Raw genomic sequence first — 24,591 nt, 5'->3', positions numbered from 1 at the left:
ACTCTTGGCTACTGAGACTGGACTTTGCGGAAGACAGGGTGGTGCTTAACCGACTGGAAGCATTATCTGCTGCAATCCAACTGACCACCTGGTCGCACTGGTGTGACTTCGAGAGTGGTGTCCTGCAACGCCCTGCAAACTGGGACATGAAGCTAGGTATCGTGGATGAGTGTGTTTCTTGTGCTCTGACAGCAGCAGGCACAGTTTCAACGTGCCCAAGGCCACGGCCTCTTTGTGCACCATTGGCATAACGGCCACTTCCCCATCCCTTACTGCTCGCCTTGCGCATATTAAATGGTACTAAGATTACACTGAATTAATTTCACTGATATTTTGGATGCGCACACGTTAAACAGGAGGTATATCGCAAGTAAGGTCGCTGTCACCACCGCCTAATAAAAAAATTACACTTAATGAATGTCACTGATATTTAGGTTGCACAAACGTTATACAGGAGGTATAGCCCAAGTAATGTCACCACCGCCTAAAAAAAAATTATACTGAATGAATGTTACTGATATTTAGGTTGCACAAATGTTTTACAGGAGGTTTAGCGCAAGTAATGTCGCTGTCACCACGGCCTAATAAAAAATTACACTGAATGAATGTCACTGACATTTAGGATGCACAAACGTTATACAGCAGGTATAGCGCAAGTAATGTCACCACCGCCGGCACAAACGTTATGCAAGATATGTGGAGCTGGTAATGTCGCTGTCACCACCGGCTAATAAAAAATTTCACTGAATTAATGTCACTGATATTTCCGATGCGCTAACGTTATACAGGAGATGTAGTGTAGGTAATGTCACTGCCACCAGCAGCAAAAAATTAGACTGAATGTCACTGATATTTCGGATACGCCAACGTTATACAGGAGAAGTAGTGCAGGTAACGTAACTGTCCGCAGCGGACACTGTCTATGGAAAAAGTACACTGGATGTCACAGATATTTTTAGGCTTCGCACACATTAGACAGGAGATGTAGCGCAGATAATGTCACGGTCTGCAGCGGCCAAACAATTGCAAGCTATTTAGCGCAGGTTGCGCTAAAAATATATATTGCTGTCAGATACAACTATAGTCCTTTAAAAGGACTTTTGGGTCTCTAACAAGTTTTAGCAATTAAGTGCAGGTTGCACTAAAATTATTGCTGCCACACAATAGTCCTTAAAAGGAATTTTAGGTCTACAAGTAAAAAAACTTAAATATTGCTATTTCAATCCCTATACTATATCTCCCTTCTGCTCTCCAGCTCTCCCTGACTAATACTGAGCCGAACACGTGTCATCGGGTGCTATATAGCACCCGATGACGCGTTACGGCCAGCCAACCACTGTAATGCAAGCAGCCAACATGACTACAGCATTACAGTGAGTGGCAATACTTACCTGCATGTTTATTGGCTGCGTAGCAGCCAACAAACATGCGGAGAGGAGACTCAAGCATCGCGCTCAAGCACACGCGGTATTCAGCCAAACACCGCAATGTGCCGAGCATCGCAATGCTCGGGCTGAACTAGTGTTCAGCCGAGCATGCTCGCCCAACACTAGGGACCACCTCAGCCTATTCATGTCCTTCCTGGGTTGAAATTGACCTCCATAATGTATTCTTCTGCTGTTCACTAAACTCTAACCAGCCTACCGGCAGGAAGACTTTATATACAGTAACTTGACTAGCTCCAACCATTATGAAGAATGTGCCAAACTTGCGATACTGTGTTCTCAACCTGGCATAGTTAAGGAGGTATGCCTTTCCCCCAAACATGGCATCTGGAACCATACTTTTTCTGCACCATACTGAGCAGGGAACAAGTGCCGAATAGGGAAAGCCATCCAAATGTCCAACTTCCAATAAAATATATATAAAAGAAATGTCACAGATTAAAGGCACTGTGTACCTATAGTATATAGCAAGAATATGTACAGATGGTGATATTTAGGTGAAATGCCTGTTGTTGCAGTATGTGTGCTTGTGGTGGGGTCAGCAACGATTTCACAGACTTTAGGGTTAAAACTCCAAAACAACTTTGTTTTTCTCCAAATACTGTGGTCCACAGCAGACAAAGTTGAACATGCACTTGGGGAATCAGTTCACAGACACAAAAACAGAAAATCAAATACCTGCCCATCTGAGTGCTAACTATACATAAGTTTACCTCACCTAGGTACTTCCTCAATCACTAGTAAATCAGGCTTTACATAGCCATAGTCCAACCAGCTTCCAGGCTCTGACTCTGAATGAACATTTCAGCCCTGTATTTCTCCCACAGTAAGGACCCCAGCATCTACACCTGGGATTACTTCTGGCTAGGGTAAAATGTTGTAAGGTCCAGCTAGAAAATTAACCCTTATGTATAACAGTTACTTAAATATTTTATTTTATTTCATATCTCAATACACATACTGAATGTCCATAGTAGGTACCAATACACGTATGGCTAGGTAAGTTTAGTCTTGAGTGGGGACAGTATCCCTGTATTAAACCCTAAGCTAAACCCTATGCCCAGGGATGGCCCCTAATGGTGGGGACTCCCTGTCCTCGAGCCTAATGCTAACAGCTCCTATATAACCCTCGCTGTTAGGGAGCGCCTATATAGTAAGGGACCTACATGGACAGCAACACAAAACAGACATTAAATAGGTGCGCCATGCATACAGCCCTAGTGATATATGAATATCAGAAGGTACACGCCGCACCGGACTAACTAGTTAAAAAACACCCTGTGATGAGGATGTTTATGGTCACTAAGATATATGGACCAAACCAATACACTTAGAACTCCAACGCGTTTCCCCCACGGTGTGGGATTATCAGGGGGCAAATGGAACTCTCAATTTAATTAGATAGTATAATATAAAAAATAGCTGCAACAGTTAGGCAGCATGTAGCCGATGTGTCACACTGAGAGAATGGAGGCCCAAATCATGAGGCCACTCTATTAGTGAAGGTTTCACATCCTCATCAGTGTGATGATGTCTGTTACCACAGAGGCAGTAGTTTGAACTGGACCCTTAGAATTTACACAGTAGTGTTATTAGGAAGGTTTGAAGGGAGCTTTGGGTATATTCTATCACTTAACCACGGTCATTAAATACACGGGTGTAGGTTTCTGTGAAGAGAAAGCAAAAAGCAAAAAAGAATGCTCAATATATGTATGGTAATATAACATATTGGGCCTTGACCCATCACCTGATAAATGTGCACCCACCACCGCGCTAATCACACAGTAATAATGGGTAACTCACTCAGTCCAGGTATTTAGATATCGCTCCTCAAGTGATATGCTAAATGTCAGCCAGGCAAAGATTGTTATATGGGACCAGCGTCCACGTATGACATAGAGCTGCAAACATGAGACATATAGATATACATATTTGTTTAAATGTCTCATTCAACCTTGGAGACCACCATCATTTGTCTCTCATGGTTATAAATGCCACAATACCTTGGATAGGTCCTTAATTATGTAGGTCTGAGCCCGCAGATATGGCTATGGGGACCTAGGCATTAGAAATATATAAAGATCAACCCAGATGCATCCGTATATCTTAAGCCGGTTTATAGGTAAGCTCAGGTGGTTACTTACATTTAGGTGGTCAAGATGTCATGTCCCCCCATGTCTTTCCTCCTGGGGTCCAGATTAAGTGTCTAACTGTCCTATCCCCTTATTTATAGGGGCCTACTCGTTCCCTCTATTGGAATGACAAGTGTCATTGATTGCTGCAGATGGCGATGTGGGCGTACAGGGTGGATAGTATGATATGCGCGTGCGTTCCACGGTGGAACGCACGTGCACATCCGCCCATTCATATGGCTATTTCCGGTTTATTTTTCTCAGCCTAATTACATGTGGAGCGCAAGATGCTTCCGGTGATTGGACCGCATCTGGCTCACTCTCCGCTGATATAGGAATGGATGTATGAGGTAAAGGACATTTTCCTATTACCTCAAAGTACATATAGGGCAGAGATTAATATAGATATTTAGATGTAACAAGGTCAATTTCTTAATAATACAGCAAACAGTGGATCTCCATTCTTCATTTTATTATTAGTTGTATATATTACCGCACATGAATATCTGGAGAACATTTTGTAGGTAATATAGTGAAAACACCCGTATGTATATTTGTCAAGGTAATATATTCACTAGGTATTTAGGGGAACAGAAAGGTGGGGTTAGGGCATACAGTTATGTATATGATGATATTGATATAGTTATATGTCAGTTTACCCCTGTAAAGATGTATCAGGGGAAATAAGAATATACACAGTGAATCCATTATTAATCCTGTGTTTTTGATAATACATTTTTGGCGCTTTTCGCACCAGGTCCAGTTAAAGGGACAATACGGGTCACCAGAGCCTCAATAGCTATACGGGATATACATACAGATACATATGGGGAAAGGGAAAGTGGCAAGGGAAAGGAGAAAATGCAGATTAGGGACGTACCGAGAATGTGTCAGGAGGCCAGTGGTTTAGGTACGGGTAGGTAATTATGTGGGTACGACATAGATGCTTCTCAGTAGAGGGTCTAGGGGCCCCTTTTTTTGTTATTATTATTCTTTGAGAGGGTCAAAGGAAGCAAGAAAAAGTCAACCTTTCGTTAAGTCCACCGGGGGACTGGGACCTGAGTCTATGGATCCATTGACTCTCCTTTTGCAGGATCCTTTTGTCCCAGTCACCCCCACGTGGAGGTGGAGGGATCACCTCAAGGACAGAAAAACGTAGTGACCGCGGGTCGCCCCCATGTACGGTGTTAACATGGGTGGCGACAGGTGTCACTTCACTGTTTCTAATGTCACCGACGTGCTCCAAAATCCTTTTCCTCAGTTCCCTAATTGTCTTGCCCACGTAATCCATGGGGCAGGAACACTGACAGATATAGACCACACCTTTTGATCTGCAGTTGATAAAGTCCCGGATATAAAATGACCGACCTGTTACTGAGCAGGTGATTGTTTTGGCCGTTGAGAGAAACTCACAGGCTTTACAGCTACCGCATCTGAAAATACCCACCGGTTTTCTATCCAACCAGGTACCAGTTTTGACGGGTGGTACGAAATGACTGGTAACCAGACGGTCTCTCAGGCTTCTGCCCCGTCTATATGAGACAGCTGGGTATTCAGTGGTTATCTCCGTGAGGTCAGGGTCCATTCTAAGGATTGGCCAATATTTCCTAAGGATTTGTTTTATATCATCATTTTCTGTATCAAAATTTGCGATAATCCTTAGTAGTTGTGAGTCAGTTGTTGTTTTGTCTTTAGGGACTAGTAGGTCATTTCGGTTTTTGGTCACTGCGTTTTGGGTAAAATGTTGTACTGGAGTGAGGGAGAGAATGGCAGGTCCCTCTACCAACCTACCTACCGTTCCATAAAAATCCAGGCCCAAAAAACACTTTAAAAAAAAATGCCTGAGCAAACACTATGGTGAAACCACCCATCTTTCTTTTATTCTTTTACCTTACCCATCTCGCTGAGATACAGTGGGATGCGAAACTTTGGGCAACCTTGTTAATCGTCATGATTTTCCGGTATAAATCGTTGGTTGTTACGATAAAAAATGTCAGTTAAATAAATTATACAGGAGACACACACAGTGATATTTGAGAAGTGAAATTAAGTTTATTGGATTTACAGAAAATGTGCTATAATTGTTTAAACAACATTAGGCAGGTGCATAAATTTGGGCACTGTTGTCATTTTATTGATTTCAAAACCTTTATAACTAGTTATTGGAACTCAAATTGGCTTGGTAAGCTCAGTGACCTCTGGCCTACATACACAGGTGAATCCAATTATGAGAAAGATCATTTAAGGGGGTCAATTGTAAGTTTCTCTCCTCTTTTAATTTTCTCTGAAGAGTAGCAACATGGGGTTCTCAAAACAACTCTCAAATGACCTGAAGACAAAGATTGTTCACCATCATGGTTTAGGGGAAGGATACAGAAAGCTGTCTCAGAGATTTCAGCTGTCTGTTTCCACAGTTAGGAACATATTGAGGAAATGGAAGACCACAGGCTCAGTTTAAGTTAACGTTCGAAGTGGCAGACCAAGAAAAATCTCTAATAGACAGAAGCGACGAATGGTGAGAACAGTCAGAGTCAACCCACAGACCAGCACCAAAGACCTACAACATCATCTTGCTGCAGATGGAGTCACTGTGCATCGTTCAACCATTCGGCGCACTTTAAGCAAGGAGATGCTGTATGCGAGAGTGATGCAGAGGAAGCCTTTTCTCCGCCCACAGCACAAAAAGTGCCGCTTGAGGTGGGCGAAAGCACATTGGGACAAGCCAGCTTCATTTTGGACAAAGGTGCTGTGGACTAATGAAACTAAAATTGAGTTATTTGGCCATAACAAGGGGCGTTATGCATGGAGGAAAAAGAACACAGCATTCCAAGAAAAACACCTGCTACCTACAGTAAAATGTGGTGGTGGTTCCATCATGCTGTGGGGCTGTGTGACCAGTGCAGGGACTGGGAATCTTGTCAAAGTTGAGGGACGCATGGATTCCACTCAGTATCAGAAGATTCTGGGGACCAATGTCCAGGAATCAGTGACAAAGCTGAAGCTGCGCCGGGGCTGGATCTTTCAACAAGACAACGACCCTAAACACTGCTCAAAATCCACTAAGGCATTTATGCAGAGGAACAAGTACAATGTTCTGGAATGGCCATCTCAGTCCCCAGACCTGAATATAATTGAAAATCTGTGGTGTGACTTAAAGAGAGCTGTCCATGCTCGGAAGCCATCAAACCTGAATGAACTAAAGATGTTTTGTAAAGAGGATTGGTCCAAAATACCTTCAACCAGAATCCAGACTCTCATTGGAACCTGAAGGAAGCGTTTAGAGGCTGTAATTTCTGCAAAAGGAGGATCTACTAAATATTGATTTCATTTCTTTTTTGTGGTGCCCAAATTTATGCACCTGCCTAATTTTGTTTAAACAATTATAGCACACTTTCTGTAAATCCAATAAACTTCATTTCACTTCTCAAATATGACTGTGTGTGTCTCCTATATGATATATTTAACTGACATTTTTTATCGTAACAACCAACGATTTATACAGGAAAATCATGATGATTAACAGGGTTGCCCAAACTTTCGCATCCCACTGTATATACCCCCTATGGAACATTACCTGGCACCATGTTAATCTGTATAAAACAGTTGATACACATGAAAACATTTAACCAGCAGCAGTACAACTTAAACTGGGGAAATACCACTATATTATCTTACAACCATAGAAGGTCCAGTGTACTTTTTATGAAAATTTTACAACAATATAATTATGTTTCAGGGAGGTGTAGAAGATGAAGTTTCCTTTTCTGCTTATATAACTCTTGCTCTTTTGGAAACTGGAGTGTCTGTGCAGGTAAGTGGTCATGTACAGTAAATGTAAGATATAAAAATAAATAAAAGTTTTAAGCTTATCTTATTCCTTTTCAGGATCCCTTGGTAAGGAATGCTCTGTCTTGTTTAAAGCAAGCTTCTGTAAATTCCAGTAATGTTTACACCCAGGCCCTTCTGGCTTATACCTTTACATTGTCTGGAGACACACAACTTACAAAAACTTTGATGGATAAATTGGAAGAAAAAGCAGTACATGGAGGTAAGAGAAGAATATATTTGTTTCAAATGCATATCATCAGTGCTGATAAAGAGGTTCATCCACTTAGCATATCAATAGCATCTGCCATAAATGTTTAGTGCAAACAGTAAACAGTTTTCAGCACATATGAGGTCCATCTCTCTACGTATCTTATCTAATCTATCATACAGTACATCTTATCTTTGCATTTTTTTTATCTGCAGATGGACAACTACACTGGAAACGGGACTCTCCTCCTCCTTCTAAAGTCTCATATTGGTGCCGAGCTCCATCAGTAGAAGTGGAGTTGAATTCCTATGTGCTTTTAGCTCTGCTGTCTGGTCCCACTCAAGACTTGGGCAAAGCTTCCCTGATTGTGAATTGGTTGAGCAAACAGCAGAACCCGTATGGAGGGTTCTCTTCTACACAGGTGAAAACAAAGTAAAGTAGTAGAGCGCTTAGAACTGAAAGGCCATAAATTGCAGGTGCTGTGCTGTTACGAGGATCTACAGGATTGTAGGGTGCTTCCTTTTAGTTTCCTATTATTGTTAGAAGTTTTCTGGAACATTTTCTTAATAGTAACCTGTCACCATCATATCATCCCCCTCCATCTGCCAGAAGTGCCTTATAGCTTTCTTGCTCAATTTTCCATTCATGTGAACTGTACATTTCTGTATTTTCAGTTTGTAGAAAATTGTAGGTTGCTTCCTCTAATCTTAGATTCCTTAGTTTTCATTTTGTAGAAAAATGTTTTTATATACCTTGTGTGCAATTTGTATCTTTGAAGTCAAGGAAGCAGCATAGCTCATACTTGTCATGCAGCAGACATCCTCTTTAGTGTTGAGTGAATCGAAGTGAAACAAATTGATTTTGATTAGAATTTCAGGAAAAATTTGATTTGCCACAAATCTGAATTTCCAATCTTAGCTGTAATGAATTTTTTCCCTAGAAATGGCAGCTACAAACTTGTAACAAACTGAAAGTAAGAACCTCAGGAATTTGATATGGTCCATAATGCTATCCCAGCCAATCAGCAGGTAGCTATCCCCTGTGATGTCACAGCCCTATAAAAAGCCTCATCCTGCCAGTCTCCTTGATTTTACTGTAAACTCAGCATATGAAGAAACCTAACAAGTGTGTAACACATAGTGTCACAGGTAGTAGGATAGAGCGGAAGTGCACCCCCTGAGCTGCCACCCGCTGATGACTACAAGCTCACGCAAGAAGGACTAAATAAGGCCAGGAACTGGCTAGCACATAACCACCTCAAACTCAACTCAACCAAGACTGAGCTTATTGCACTACATAAAACACCTGAGGCTGCCGCCCCGTCTATCTTTGGGGAAAACGTTGCCATCGCCACACAAGGAAAGAGTCTGGGGATAATCTTGGATCATGAAATGAGCCTCCGTCCCCAGATTAAAGAAGTAATACGGAAAGCAAACCTCGTCCTATTCCTTCTAAAAAAAGCCCTACCGTTTCTCCCCAACACATGCAGACAGGTTGTGGTGGGAGCTCTAGTCAACTCCCACCTGGACTATGGTAATGCAATGTATGCGGGGCTGCCAGAGAAAGATCTGGGAGCTCTGCAACACTGTCAAAACAGAGCCATCCGGCTCATCAGGAAACTAGACTGGACAGATTCTGTCACAAAAGCACGCAGGGAACTCCACTGGCTCCCAGTGAAAGAGAGAGTGCAGTTTAAGCTGTGCTGCTTAACACACAAAGCTCTCTACAAAACAGGTCCCATCTACCTGCAAAAAAAGATAACACGTCACCATCCTCCTAGAGAACTGAGATCCACCTCAGCCTCACTTCTGTCGGTGCCAAGAACCCACCTCAAGACAAGGGGGGACAGACGTTTCTCAGTATTGGCCCCCAAGATCTGGAACTCCCTCCCAGAACACATTAGAACAACATCAAATTACCTGGAATTTAGGAAGTTGGTTAAGACCTGGCTTTTTGTGTAGGATGATGTAGGGGCCCACCAATATAGCCGTCGACAAGCGCTTCGATCGGATTGAGTTCCTCTAGAGCGCTATACAAGGACTTAGTAACATAACATAACCCGGTCCCCTGTCCCTGCCTACTTGCACCACCCGCCCTAGGTGACGGGCCCCAACTGGGCGACAGTCCCTGACCTGCGTAAGTGCAAGCAGAGAGATAGAGACAGCAGGGAAGCGGACAGGCAATGAGACACAGCACTAGCGCAGACAGAGAGGTAGAACAAGCAAGTACCTCCAAAAACGGAAGGGCAAGGCGGGTGAACTAGCCAAGGTCAGTCCAGGAGGTCACGACGGTACAAGGGAGGAGACAAGACAAAATCAGAAGGCAAGCCGAGGTCCAAAATCCGGGAGGTCACGTCAAGGTTCAGGAAGAAGGCAGAAGAGGTGTCAGGAAGCAAATCAAGGGTCAATACCAGAGGTCAGCAAACAACAACTAGATGTGCAACAGCCAGTCTATATAGACTATTCATAGTATTCAGTATATTGGGCAGACTAGATGGGCCAAATGGTTCTTATCTGCCGACACATTCTATGTTACCTAGTTCATCTTCTGCTCCATTAATATTTAATCTGTTCAGTTATACATAGACTTAATGTTCATCAGACTCAGCATCAACAGGCGGTCTAATATATAGGCATGTTTATATAGTTCATTTTCTGCACCATTTATATTTAATCTGTTCTGTTATTCAGTGGCAAAAATGTTGTAGGCAGCACAAGTCGCAGCAGAAGAAGGGGTGGTGGTAGCAGTAGCGGCAGGAACAGGCCAGAGCTGCCACTGTCATCCAGACGTCATGTATTGACTAACAATCCAACTGTTCTGGAATGGCTGACTCACTCTTCAACATCATCTCAGGTGGAAACAGATACACCCAGCCAGTAATCGGTGGGGCCTCTGACACCACACTTGTCCCCTTGGCCCAGGAACAACCTTTGTGCCCTCATCTGTCCTACAATTGCCTCTTTCTTTTGCTGCTCTTTCTACTTGGAAAGTAATACATAGTCTTAAAAGGGACATAATACAAGTACCTGTTACATAAAACTTCAACCAAGAAGAGACATAATACAAGTACCTGTTATATAAAACTTCAACCAAGATAAGAAAAAAATCCAGGATATTCACTTTACAGGTAATAGTAATTTAAAATGTATTTTCACAAATGCCAGAAGTCTGGCAGCTGGAGGCTATGGTACGAGAAGAACACATAGATGTAATTGGACATTGTTGGACTCTTCTGACTGGTCTGGTAATATTAAGGGTTTTAACACTATTTAGTAAAGACAGGGTCAATAGAAAAGGCAGTGGCATGAGCCTGTATGTAAGGAGTGATCTGAAGACTAGAAATGGCCTTGCGGTTCGCCTAGTGGTAGGTTTGCGGCGAACTTTGCTTGTTCGCGATTCACCAAACATGCGAACATACGGCGATATCGCAATCGCCATATTTATTTGCATAGCGGCAAACTTTGACCCATGACACAGCCATCAGATGAGACAGGACAGCCAATTGAGATGTTTCAGCACATGGACACACACCATACCCTATAAATAAACCCGATCTGGCAGGCATTTTACATTCTGTTTTTTGCCAGTGTAGGGAGAGGTTGCTGTGTGGAGCAGGGACAGGCTGTTAGTGACACCAAACGCTAGCTAATAGGGCAACAAAAGTCCTTTTAAGGACTGGTATAGGTGTGCTATTGATAGGTGTGACATACTGAGGGGTGTGATATACTTATTATATACTTTCTAACATAGAAAGTATATTATAGTGCATTTGTATTGTGCAGCAGTTGTGTGCAGTTCTGCTACGATACTGCAGCTAGATAGAGGGACAAACGCTATTGGAATAACCAATTGCCACTGGTGTGATATACCTGTTGCCCCTCCCCCAAAAAAACTGATTGAGGGGTGTGATATACCTATAATATACCTTCTAACATAGAAAGTATACTATAGTGCATTTGTATTATGCAGCAATTGTGTGCGGTTCTGCTGAGATACCGCAGCTAGATAGAGGGACAAATGCTATTTGAAGCAACTAATTGCAACTGGTGTGATATACCTGTTGCCCCCCCAAAAAATCTGATTGAGTGGTGTGATATACCTATAATATATCTTCTAACATAGAAAGTATATTATAGTGCATTTGTATTGTGCAGCAGTTGTGTGCAGTTCTGTTGAGATACCGCAGCTAGATAGAGGGACAAACACTATTGGAATAACTAATTGCAACTGGTGTGATATACCTGTTGCCCCCCCCCAAAAAAAAAATATATTGATTGAGGCCTATGATACACCGGCTTCCACCAAATATTGATTAAAGTGCTTGATTTTCCGGCTTTCAGCAAATACTCTTTAGGGGTTCTATATACATGTTTCCACAAAATACTGATAGAGGGGATTGATTTACAAGCTTCCACCAAATATTGATTGAGGCCTGCGATACACCGGCTTCCACCAAATATTGATTAAAGGGTTTGATTTACCGGCTTCCATAAAATACTCTTTAAGGGGTTCTATATACATGTTTTCACAAAATACTGATAGAGGGGATTGATTTACAAGCGTCCACCAAATATTGATTGAGGCCTGCAGTATACCTGCTTCCACAAATACTGGTCTTCTATAGAGACTTTGGCACAGGGTCATTTTGAAAATGACAGGCAGAATAAGAGGCAGGCAATTCCGCAGGGGTGGTAGGGGTCGGGCAGGTGCACCAGGCCGGAGCCTAAGTGGGAAGTTGCAGAAGGTGCATGCGATTACATCAAAGGACGCACCAGAGTTGGTTTGAATGGCTCACTCAGCCTTCCGCTTCTGCACCTTCCTCATCCTCTGTATCTGCACCCTCCTCACTCTCTGCACCTCCAATGACACCACCACCACAATAGCCCCTCCACTCGAGTCAAAGGAATTATTTTCCCATCCATTCCCAGACCTTACCGATGCCCAGCCATTCTTGGCATCGGATCAGAAAGAGGAGGTAGCAACAGCCGCCACCCAGTGGTCTGGCGACAGTACCCATATCAGCCAAAGGACGGAGTTCCCCACTGTTGCTGCCTACTTCAAGATCTCTAATGTCAGTATTGGTGAAGGTGACTATGATGACATGTTGATGGATGGCAGGCAGAACTCGCAGTGCACAGGAGGCAAAAAGCAGACCTCAAATGTATCTGGAGAGAACCATCCACCATGCATGGTCACATCTGGTGCTGCCAGGACGCTGGAACATGGCTCCGCAGTGTGGGCTTTTTTTAACATGTCAGCTGCTGAAAATAGTGTTACGATCTGCAGCCTGTGCTGTCAAAGCATAAGACGAGGTAAGCCCAACACTCATCTAGGGACGACCGCCTTAAGAAGGCACCTGGCCTCCCATCACCGAGCCCAGTGGGAGCAACACCGTCTGAACCCACAAAGCCACACTTCCGGTGCTCCACGTCCTGCCTCTACTCCTTCTCCTCTCTTCTTCCATTTGTCCTCCATTCCACCTTCCACCGTGCCGTTGTTGCGTTCATCTGGCAAAAGGCGGGCTTCCATGGCCCAAATGTTCGAATGTGAAAAGTTGATGACACCGGATAACCCTTTTGCCCAACGGCTGATCGCTGGCTTGTCGGAACTGCTAGCCCGCCAACTACTGCCATATAAACTGGTGGACACTGAGGCCTTTATAAAATTTGTGGCCATTTGTACACTGCAATGAAAGGTCCCCAGAAGGAAATATTTCTCCCAGAAGTGTATCCCAGAGCTATATGGCCATGTTCAGTGGAAAGTGAATGTATCTCTGGCACACAGTGTCGGTGCCAAGATACATCTGACCACAGACACGTGGTCTAGCAAACACGGGCAGGGAAGGTACATAACTTTTACTGCCCACTGTGTGAACCTTCTGACGGCTGTCAAGTATGCAACCGGTGGGGGGCGGAGCTAGCAGCAGAGCCATGCAGACCCACATCACCAGAGCTCTGAGCAGAATCTGTGTTTAAACAGCTATAACTCAGTCAGAGTTGGTCCTTTGAGCCCAAAAATACCACCACTTGGGTCAGAGCAACTCCTGGATTAGAAAGACACCTTTTTTGTCGATCTTGGACATAGTCGGCTGCCGCGGCCTACGACCTTACACAAGGCACCGGGCTAAAGTTCAGAGGAAAGCCGCAACACCCATGCCATCCCACGGCTGCCCGGGTCCCATTAACACCCAAAGGGACGAACAGCACCTGAATCCATCCAGACTCGCCAAGATCAACTGTATTATATTGAGGTTCACATCCCCTCAAGTCCGGACCCCAACGGAACCTGAAGCCGGTGATTATACCCAACACCCGCCACCCTGTGAGGCCCGTCTGCGTCCAAAGAACAGCCCCGATTCGACATTTTGGAGAGAGGCCTAGCGGAGGAAGAACCCACAGCTTCGAAGAGAGGTGAAGCCGACTTTAATATTGTCTATTTAGCCCCAGTCGGCAGCATACCAGGGGCAAGGTAGCGGATCGCATAAAGAGTTCCTACCTCAGTCCGGCGAATTCAGGGGACATAGACTCTCACCGTAGGCAGGTCTCACTGAGTGAGCGCCATTTTGACACTCACTGCAATACAATCGCCTGAACCGGTCTCCAGCGGTTAGCTGTCTTCCCCTAAGTGGCACATTGAAAACAATTTTCAGCCAGTGTGGCTGGAGATATAGCTGCAGATCATCTGAATCTCGATCTTTCACATCCATAGCAGCTCCTCACTGCGCCAAGACCTCTGCCTACTCGTGGGTCCTCTGCTGATTGCTCCCACATATCTGCAGTAGATCAAAGGCAAATTAGAGACACTAGCATCCCCGCGATTATTAAAGTCACCGCTCCAGAAAAGATCCCTCACCTACAGCCCAAGACCATCTGCTGTGGACTTCAATCTTGCGGGTAAGCTCATTCAGCTAAACTCCATAATCGGACCCCAGACTGTGGTGAAAGCAGAGCTCAGGACTCTGCACTTTAGAGCAGGACTGTCCACACAGGAATTTAAAGGCAGCAGCCTACAATCAGGTGGTTTTTCCTATCACCACTGTGCTACCACCTTCTAACTAACCGCACAGCCCAAAAGTAGTGCCAGCAAAGTGGTTTGGATACCCACACCTGCTTTACACTACATCACCTCTTCATTCAGGCGACAATATAATCGATCCCCCTCGGAGTTCACACTAACTCTCAATAGGCCAAGCCTAAATTTTTACAGATCTCTGTTTAGAGACCGACAAATCTGTCCCTTAAAGGGCCCCTGACCCAATTTCTCTCCCATGCTACAGTGACATTACTGCAAGGGAAATAACTTACTGGAGCACTATGTTCTTATAATCTCTCATTGACTGGCCAATGAGGGCCAACTACAGCGAGTGATCCACAAAAGCTACACCGCCTGTCTGCAAAAAATTTCGGGTCCATCCCTGACTATCTACAGATATGGTCAAAATCGGACCAGGGAAATCTAGAACAACCTCCACCATAAAAGTTTCAGGATCTCTGGACTCTTACATGCAAAAAACTCAAGGGGTCTCTTCATCCAAACTCACCCCTGCACAGATTCCTACAGAGGATAAAAAACGTGTCCACACATCACGTGACACCTCAGACATGGATAGCGATACAGAAGAATTCCAGGAGGATAGGGGCCTCCCAATTTCAAGAAACTTCCTGGGAAAAGCCCTCTCTAAGGCTTTGGAACCAGTGCTTAAAGAATTACAAGATATAAAACAAGATGTCAGGAGCATTGGTAACAGAGTCGAACAACTAGAGAACGTTCAATCTCAAATCGTCTCCTATACTGAAGCAGCGACAACCTCATTCACCTCCTGCCAATCACACATGAATAAGATTGTAAACTGGTTGGAGGACCAAGAAAATCGTGCCAGACGCAACAACTTACGGATCAAGGTTATCTCAAGGGAGTCTTTCCTTCCAGAGACCCTCCCTGACACTGTCAAACAAATCTTCATGGCAATATTAGGAGATCACTACCCCCTTGAGATAACCATCGAAAGAGCCCACAGATCCCTCAGAGCCAAACCTACACCAAAAGAACCCCCCAGGGACGTTATCTGTCGTCTGTTCCATTCCAAAGTTAGGGATGATATATTACAACTAGCACGCACAAACCCTCCTAATCCACTAGAGGGCTCAGCGATAGCTATTTTTCAAGATCTAGCAAGAGTCACACTTTCTAAAAGAAACATCCTGAGGCCTCTCACAGAAATCCTGCGGAGAAGAAACATCCCATACAAATGGCTTTTCCCCTTTGGCCTATCTCTCTCATATGAGAGTAAAAGATACATCCTTAGAAACCACATGGAGCTACCAGATCTCCTCACACAACTCAATATCTCGGACGTTGACATCCCAGATTGGTCTCCGATCCAAGACATCACAAGTCTACCTAGAATCCCTCCCCCCACTCCATGGGAATCCGCAGGATCAGAAAAAAAATAAAAATAATCGGAAGAGACAAGGGAAGATGACCCCAGGAAGAATCGAGATGGACCCGACCTGATACCTATTGAAGCTGGGTGATATAAGCATTTCGGGGTTCACTGAGTTTTAACCATTTTTGTTCTCATTTGAGTATTGCTATATTGTTAGTGTTCCCTTTTGCAGAGGCGGGGATTGGGGAGATACCGACCTAGTTGGATATTACCCTTCTTGTTCCCCACTTTTCCCATAATTATAGCCCAGGCATCTCGGTCCTTTATAGAGGTAGAGCATCCTGGAGCTCGGGATTCTCCCTCCTCCTCTCCACCCCACTGCCTTTTCAGGCAGATCATATAGTATATAGTATGTTGTTTCTTAATAGTCACTCTGTCTTATATACTTTATGTCACTTTATTACCAGTTGATATTGCCTGACCACTGGGTGGGGGACCGGAACGATGGGTTACCTCCCGTCTCCCATTGTTTCGGCCCTGACATTTCCGCCCTCCTAATTCCCAAGATTCCTGGAAACCAGGTGGTTCCCTCACTGAGCCATCCTAAGGGTCCCACGTCTCTCTGTTTAAGGGTCTTAGGCCCTACAGGCATTACCAACATTCTCAACTTATGTTTATTTGTTCATCACTCGCAGAGCGGTGCTTATTTTAACCATGTCCCTCATGGCTATCAGTTCTCATGATTGTGATATTTTGTCATATGTTATTATTAGCCTTGATAACGGTATCAGGCTATGTTGGTATTTGCATGTCTTTATTGGCCCCAATCCTTTTTCACACCCACTCATCCCCCCCCCCCCACCTCTTTAATCCTCAAGGGCGTTGGGCTCATCCAACAATCTTTTTTTCAGACCACATCTTCTCCAAAGATTCAGTTTAATCTCACTTTCATATGGCCAACATAAAATTTACCTCATATAATGTTAGAGGTCGTAATTAGGGATGAGCGAACCCAAACTGTATAGTTCGGGTTCGTACCGAATTTTGGGGTGTCCGTGACACGGACCCGAACCCGGACATTTTCGTAAAAGTCCGGGTTCGGGTTCGGTGTTCGTCCCTTTCTTGGCGCTTTTTGAAAGGCTGCAAAGCAGCCAATCAACAAGCGTCATACTACTTGCCCCAAGAGGCCATCACAGCCATGCCTACTATTGGCATGGCTGTGATTGGCCAGAGCACCATGTGACCCAGCCTCTATTTAAGCTGGAGTCACATAGCGCCACCCGTCACTCTGCTCTGATCAGCATAGGGAGAGGTTGCAGCTGCGACAGTAGGGCGAGATTAGGCAGTGATTAACTCCTCCAAAAGACTTCATTCAGAGATCGATCTGCAGCTGTGGATGATTGAACTGCTGCTATTGAATTGCTCACTGTTTTTAGGCTGCCCAGAGCGTTTTTCAGTCACTTTTTTCTGGGGTGATCGGCGGCCATTTTGTGTCTTGTGGTGTGCCAGCACAAGCTGCCACCAAGTGCATTTAACCCTCAATGGTGTGGTTGTTTTTTGGCTAAATCCTACATCAGGGTGAAGCTGTCACACCAAGTGCATTTAACCAGCAATAGTCTGGTTATTTTTTGGCCATATACTACATCAGGGGCAAGCTGAGCCTGTCACCAAGTGCATTTAACCCTCAATGGTGTGGTTGTTTTTTGGCTAAATCCTACATCAGGGTGAAGCTGTCACACCAAGTGCATTTAACCAGCAATAGTCTGTATATTTTTTGGCCATATACTACATCAGGGGCAAGCTGTCACCAAGTGCATTTAACCCTCAATGGTGTGGTTGTTTTTTGGCTAAATCCTACATCAGGGTGAAGCTGTCACACCAAGTGCATTTAACCAGCAATAGTCTGTTTATTTTTTGGCCATATACTACATCAGGGGAAAGCTGCGCCCGTCACCAAGTGCATTTAACCCTCAGTAGTGTGGTTGGTCAAGCTGTCACACCAAGTGCATTTAACCATCAATAATGTGGTTATTTTTTGGCCATATCCCAGTCTAATTCTGTCAGTAAACGTATACCTGTCACCCAGCGCCTAAATACTAGGCCTCAAGTTTATATCCAGCTAAATCTGTCGTTACTGGTGTGGCTGGTCAAGTTATTTAGTGTCCGTCAAAGCACAGTTTTTGTTCTGGGTTGAAATACAATTCCCAATTTAGCAATTTCCTAATTTAGTGGTTTCTGCTGTATCAGGCCTACTTTAAATTTATCCCTAAAAGGGTATATCAGATTCAAGGTGCACATAGGGTCATTCTGAATAACTTCACACACACGCTACTGTGCATTTCCAAGTCAAATTCTGTCAGTAAACCTATTCCTGTCACCCAGCACCTAAAGAATAGGCCTCAAATTTATAGTCGGCTAAATCTGTCGTTACTGGTGTGGCTGGACAAGTTATTTAGTGTCCGTCAAAGCACAGTTTTTGTTCTGGGTTGAAATACAATTCCCAATTTAGCAATTTCCTAATTTAGCGGTTTCTGCTGTATCAGGCCTACTTTAAATTTATCCCTAAAAGGGTATATCAGATTCAAGGTGCACATAGGATCATTCTGAATAACTTCACACACACGCTACTGTGCATTTCCAAGTCTAATTCTGTCAGTAAACCTATACCTGTCACCCAGCGCCTAAATACTAGGCCTCAAATTTATAGTCAGCTAAATCTGTCGTTACTGGTGTGGCTGGTCAAGTTATTTAGTGTCCGTCAAAGCACAGTTTTTGTTCTGGGTTGAAATACAATTCCCAATTTAGCAATTTCCTAATTTAGTGGTTTCTGCTGTATCAGGCCTACTTTAAATTTATCCCTAAAAGGGTATATCAGATTCAAGGTGCACATAGGGTCGATCGGAATAACTTCACACACACACGCTACTGTGCATTTCCAAGTCTAATTCTGTCAGTAATCGTATACCTGTCACCCAGCGCCTAAATACTAGGCCTCAAATTTACATCCATCTAAATCTGTGGTTATTGCTGTGGCTGGGCAAGTTATTTAGTGTCCGTCAAAGCACAGTTTTTGTTCTGGGTTGAAATACAATTGCCAATTTAGCAATTTCCTAATTTAGTGGTTTCTGCTGTATCAGGCCTACTTTAAATTTATCCCTAAAGGGGTATATCAGATTCAAGGTGCACATAGGGTCATTCTGAATAACTTCACACACACTCTACTGTGCATATCCCAGTCTAATTCTGTCAGTAAACGTATACCTGTCACCCAGCGCCTAAAGAATAGGCCTCAAATTTATAGTCAGCTAAATCTGTGGTTACTGCTGTGCCTGTATTAGTGTAATACGGTACCTAAATAGATAGCCAGGTAGTGTTAGTTGTCTTTAAAAAAAGGCCTGAATTTGAATTCAATACATTGGGTCAAATAATATTTTTGTTGTTGCGGTGAACGATAACAATGAGGAAAACATCTAGTAAAGGACGCGGACATGGTCGTGTTGGTGTTAGTGGACCCTCTAGTGCTGGGAGAGGACGTGGCCGTTCTGCCACAGCCACACGTCCTAGTGTACCAACTACCTCAGGTCCCAGTAGCCGCCATAATTTACAGCGATATTTGGTGGGGCCCAATGCCGTTCTAAGGATGGTAAGGGCTGAGCAGGTACAGGCATTAGTCAATTGGGTGGCCGACAGTGGATCCAGCACGTTCACATTATCTCCCACACAGTCTTCTGCAGAAAGCGCACAGATGGCGCCTGAAAACCAACCCCATCAGTCTGTCACATCACCCCCATGTATACCAGGGAAACTGTCTGAGCCTCAAGTTATGCAGCAGTCTCTTATGCTGTTTGAAGACTCCGCTGGCAGGGTTTCCCAAGGGCATCCACCCAGCCCTTCCCCAGCGGTGGAAGACATAGAATGCACTGATGCACAACCACTTATGTTTCCTGATGATGAGGACATGGGAATACCACCTCAGCATGTCTCTGATGATGACGAAACACAGGTGCCAACTGCTGCGTCTTTCTGCAGTGTGCAGACTGAACAGGAGGTCAGGGATCAAGACTGGGTGGAAGACGATGCAGGGGACGATGAGGTCCTAGACCCCACATGGAATGAAGGTCGTGCCACTGACTTTCACAGTTCGGAGGAAGAGGCAGTGGTGAGACCGAGCCAACAGCGTAGCAAAAGAGGGAGCAGTGGGCAAAAGCAGAACACCCGCCGCCAAGAGACTCCGCCTGCTACTGACCGCCTCCATCTGGGACCAAGCACCCCAAAGACAGCTTCAAGGAGTTCCCTGGAATGGCACTTCTTCAAACAATGTGCTGACAACAAGACCCGAGTGGTTTGCATGCTGTGCCATCAGAGCCTGAAGCGAGGCATTAACGTTCTGAACCTTAGCACAACCTGCATGACCAGGCACCTGCATGCAAAGCATGAACTGCAGTGGAGTAAACACCTTAAAAACAAGGAAGTCACTCAGGCTCCCCCTGCTACCTCTTCTGCTGCTGCCGCCTCGGCCTCTTCTGCTGCTGCCACCTCAGCCTCTTCTGCTGCTGCCGCCTCGGCCTCTTCCTCCGCCTCTGGAGGAACGTTGGCACCTGCCGCCCAGCAAACAGGGGATGTACCACCAACACCACCACCTCCGTCACCAAGCATCTCAACCATGTCACACGGCAGCGTTCAGCTCTCCATCTCACAAACATTTGAGAGAAAGCGTAAATTCCCACCTAACCACCCTCGATCCCTGGCCCTGAATGCCAGCATTTCTAAACTACTGGCCTATGAAATGCTGTCATTTAGGCTGGTGGACACAGACAGCTTCAAACAGCTCATGTCGCTTGCTGTCCCACAGTATGTTGTTCCTAGCCGGCACTACTTCTCCAAGAGAGCCGTGCCTTCCCTGCACAACCAAGTATCCGATAAAATCAAGTGTGCACTGCGCAACGCCATCTGTGGCAAGGTCCACCTAACCACAGATACGTGGACCAGTAAGCACGGCCAGGGACGCTATATCTCCCTAACTGCACACTGGGTAAATGTAGTGGCAGCTGGGCCCCAGGCGGAGAGCTGTTTGGCGCACGTCCTTCTGCCGTCAAGGATCGCAGGGCAACATTCTTTGCCTCCTGTTGCCAGGTCCTCCTACTCAGCTTCCTCCTCCTCTTCTTCCACCTGCTCATCCAGTCAGCCACACACCTTCACCACCAACTTCAGCACAGCCCGGGGTAAACGTCAGCAGGCCATTCTGAAACTCATATGTTTGGGGGACAGGCCCCACACCGCACAGGAGTTGTGGCGGGGTATAGAACAACAGACCGACGAGTGGTTGCTGCCGGTGAGCCTCAAGCCCGGCCTAGTGGTGTGCGATAATGGGCGAAATCTCGTTGCAGCTCTGGGACTAGCCGGTTTGACGCACATCCCTTGCTTGGCGCATGTGCGGAATTTGGTGGTGCAGAAGTTCATTCACAACTACCCCGACATGTCAGAGCTGCTGCATAAAGTGCGGGCCGTCTGTTCGAGCTTCCGGCGTTCACATCCTGCCGCTGCTCGCCTGTCTGCGCTACAGCGTAACTTCGGCCTTCCCGCTCACCGCCTCATATGCGACGTGCCCACCAGGTGGAACTCCACCTTGCACATGCTGGACAGACTGTGCGAGCAGCAGCAGGCCATAGTGGAGTTTTAGCTGCAGCACGCACGGGTCAGTCGCACTACGGAACAGCACCACTTCACCACCAATGACTGGGCCTCCATGCGAGACCTGTGTGCCCTGTTGCGCTGTTTCGAGTACTCCACCAACATGGCCAGTGGAGATGACGCTGTTATCAGCGTTACAATACCACTTCTATGTCTCCTTGAGAAAACACTTAGGGCGATGATGGAAGAGGAGGTGGCCCAGGAGGAGGAGGAGGAGGAGGAGGAGGAAGAGGGGTCATTTTTAGTACTTTCAGGCCAGTCTCTTCGAAGTGGCTCAGAGGGAGGTTTTTTGCAACAGCAGAGGCCAGGTACAAATGTGGCCAGCTAGGGCCCACTACTGGAGGACGATGAGGAGGAGGTGGAGGAGGATGAGGATGAAGCATGGTCACAGCGGGGTGGCACCCAACGCAGCTCTGGCCCATCACTGGTGCGTGGATGGGGGGAAAGGCAGGATGATGACGATATGCCTCCCACAGAGGACAGCTTGTCCTTACCCCTGGGCAGCCTGGCACACATGAGCGACTACATGCTGTAGTGCCTGCGCAACGACAGCAGAGTTGCCCACATTTTAACGTGTGCGGACTACTGGGTTGCCACCCTGCTGGATCCACGGTACAAAGACAATGTGCCCACCTTACTTCCTGCACTGGAGCGTGATAGGAAGATGCGCGAGTACAAGCGCACGTTGGTAGACGCGCTACTGAGAGCATTCCCAAATGTCACAGGGGAACAAGTGGAAGCCCAAGGCCAAGGCAGAGGAGGAGCAAGAGGTCGCCAAGGCAGCTGTGTCACGGCCAGCTCCTCTGAGGGCAGGGTTAGCATGGCAGAGATGTGGAAAAGTTTTGTCAACACGCCACAGCTAACTGCACCACCACCTGATACGCAACGTGTTAGCAGGAGGCAACATTTCACTAACATGGTGGAACAGTACGTGTGCACACCCCTCCACGTACTGACTGATGGTTCGGCCCCATTCAACTTCTGGGTCTCTAAATTGTCCACGTGGCCAGAGCTAGCCTTTTATGCCTTGGAGGTGCTGGCCTGCCCGGCGGCCAGCGTTTTGTCTGAACGTGTATTCAGCACGGCAGGGGGCGTCATTACAGACAAACGCAGCCGCCTGTCTACAGCCAATGTGGACAAGCTGACGTTCATAAAAATGAACCAGGCATGGATCCCACAGGACCTGTCCATCCCTTGTGCAGATTAGACATTAACTACCTCCCCTTAACCATATATTATTGTACTCCAGGGCACTTCCTCATTCAATCCTATTTTTATTTTCATTTTACCATTATATTGCGAGGCTACCCAAAGTTGAATGAACCTCTCCTCTGTCTGGGTGCCGGGGCCTAAATATATGCCAATGGACTGTTCCAATGTTGGGTGACGTGAAGCCTGATTCTCTGCTATGACATGCAGACTGATTCTCTGCTGACATGAAGCCAGATTCTCTGTTACGGGACCTCTCTCCTCTGCCTGGGTGCTGGGCCTAAATATATGCCAATGGACTGTTGCAGTGGTGGCTGACATGAAGCCTGATTCTCTGCTATGACATGCAGACTGATTCTCTGCTGACATGAAGCCAGATCCTCTGTTACGGGACCTCTCTCCTCTGCCTGGGTGCTGGCCCTAAATATATGACAATGGACTGTTGCAGTGGTGGCTGACGTGAAGCCTGATTCTCTGCTATGACATGCAGACTAATTCTCTGCTGACATGAAGACAGATTCTCTGTTACGGGACCTCTCTCCTCTGCCTGGGTGCTGGGCCTAAATATATGACAATGGACTGTTACAGTGGTGGCTGACGTGAAGCCTGATTCTCTGCTATGACATGCAGACTGATTCTCTGCTGACATGAAGACAGATTCTCTGTTACGGGACCTCTCTCCTCTGCCTGGGTGCTGGGCCTAAATATATGCCAATGGACTGTTGCAGTGGTGGCTGACGTGAAGCCTGATTCTCTGCTATGACATGCAGACTGATTCTCTGCTGACATGAAGACAGATTCTCTGTTACGGGACCTCTCTCCTCTGCCTGGGTGCTGGGCCTAAATATATGACAATGGACTGTTGCAGTGGTGGCTGACGTGAAGCCTGATTCTCTGCTATGACATGCAGACTGATTCTCTGCTGACATGAAGCCAGATTCTCTGTTACGGGAACTCTCTCCTCTGCCTGGGTGCTGGGCCTAAATATATGACAATGGACTGTTCCAATGTTGGGTGACGTGAAGCCTGATTCTCTGCTATGACATGCAGACTGATTCTCTGCTGACATGAAGCCAGATTCTCTGTTACGGGACCTCTCTCCTCTGCCTGGGTGCTGGGCCTAAATATATGACAATGGACTGTTGCAGTGGTGGCTGACGTGAAGCCTGATTCTCTGCTATGACATGCAGACTGATTCTCTGCTGACATGAAGACAGATTCTCTGTTACGGGACCTCTCTCCTCTGCCTGGGTGCTGGCCCTAAATATATGACAATGGACTGTTGCAGTGGTGGCTGACGTGAAGCCTGATTCTCTGCTATGACATGCAGACTGATTCTCTGCTGACATGAAGACAGATTCTCTGTTACGGGACCTCTCTCCTCTGCCTGGGTGCTGGGCCTAAATATATGACAATGGACTGTTGCAGTGGTGGCTGACGTGAAGCCTGATTCTCTGCTATGACATGCAGACTGATTCTCTGCTGACATGAAGCTAGATTCTCTGTTACGGGAACTCTCTCCTCTGCCTGGGTGCTGGGCCTAAATATATGACAATGGACTGTTCCAATGTTGGGTGACGTGAAGCCTGATTCTCTGCTATGACATGCAGACTGATTCTCTGCTGACATGAAGCCAGATTCTCAGTTACGGGACCTCTCTCCTCTTCCTGGGTGCTGGGCCTAAATATATGA

The 24,591-nt window shown here is 45.8% G+C and overlaps 1 protein-coding gene across 1 annotated transcript in view; it reads left to right on the top strand.

The window, feature by feature from the left end:
- LOC122940096 (alpha-2-macroglobulin-like) overlaps positions 1-24,591 on the top strand; it is a 174,593-nt gene that overhangs the window by 115,139 nt on the left and 34,863 nt on the right. Inside the window, exons 27-29 of the mRNA XM_044296442.1 lie at positions 7,314-7,388; positions 7,463-7,625; positions 7,829-8,034. Of these exons, the coding sequence (XP_044152377.1) occupies positions 7,314-7,388; positions 7,463-7,625; positions 7,829-8,034 (444 nt within the window). The remainder of the gene's footprint in view (positions 1-7,313; positions 7,389-7,462; positions 7,626-7,828; positions 8,035-24,591) is intronic.

This window comes from Bufo gargarizans, chromosome 6 (assembly GCF_014858855.1).
Source record: "Bufo gargarizans isolate SCDJY-AF-19 chromosome 6, ASM1485885v1, whole genome shotgun sequence".
NCBI lineage: Eukaryota > Metazoa > Chordata > Amphibia > Anura > Bufonidae > Bufo > Bufo gargarizans.
This window is presented reverse-complemented; position numbering and strand designations above follow the sequence as displayed.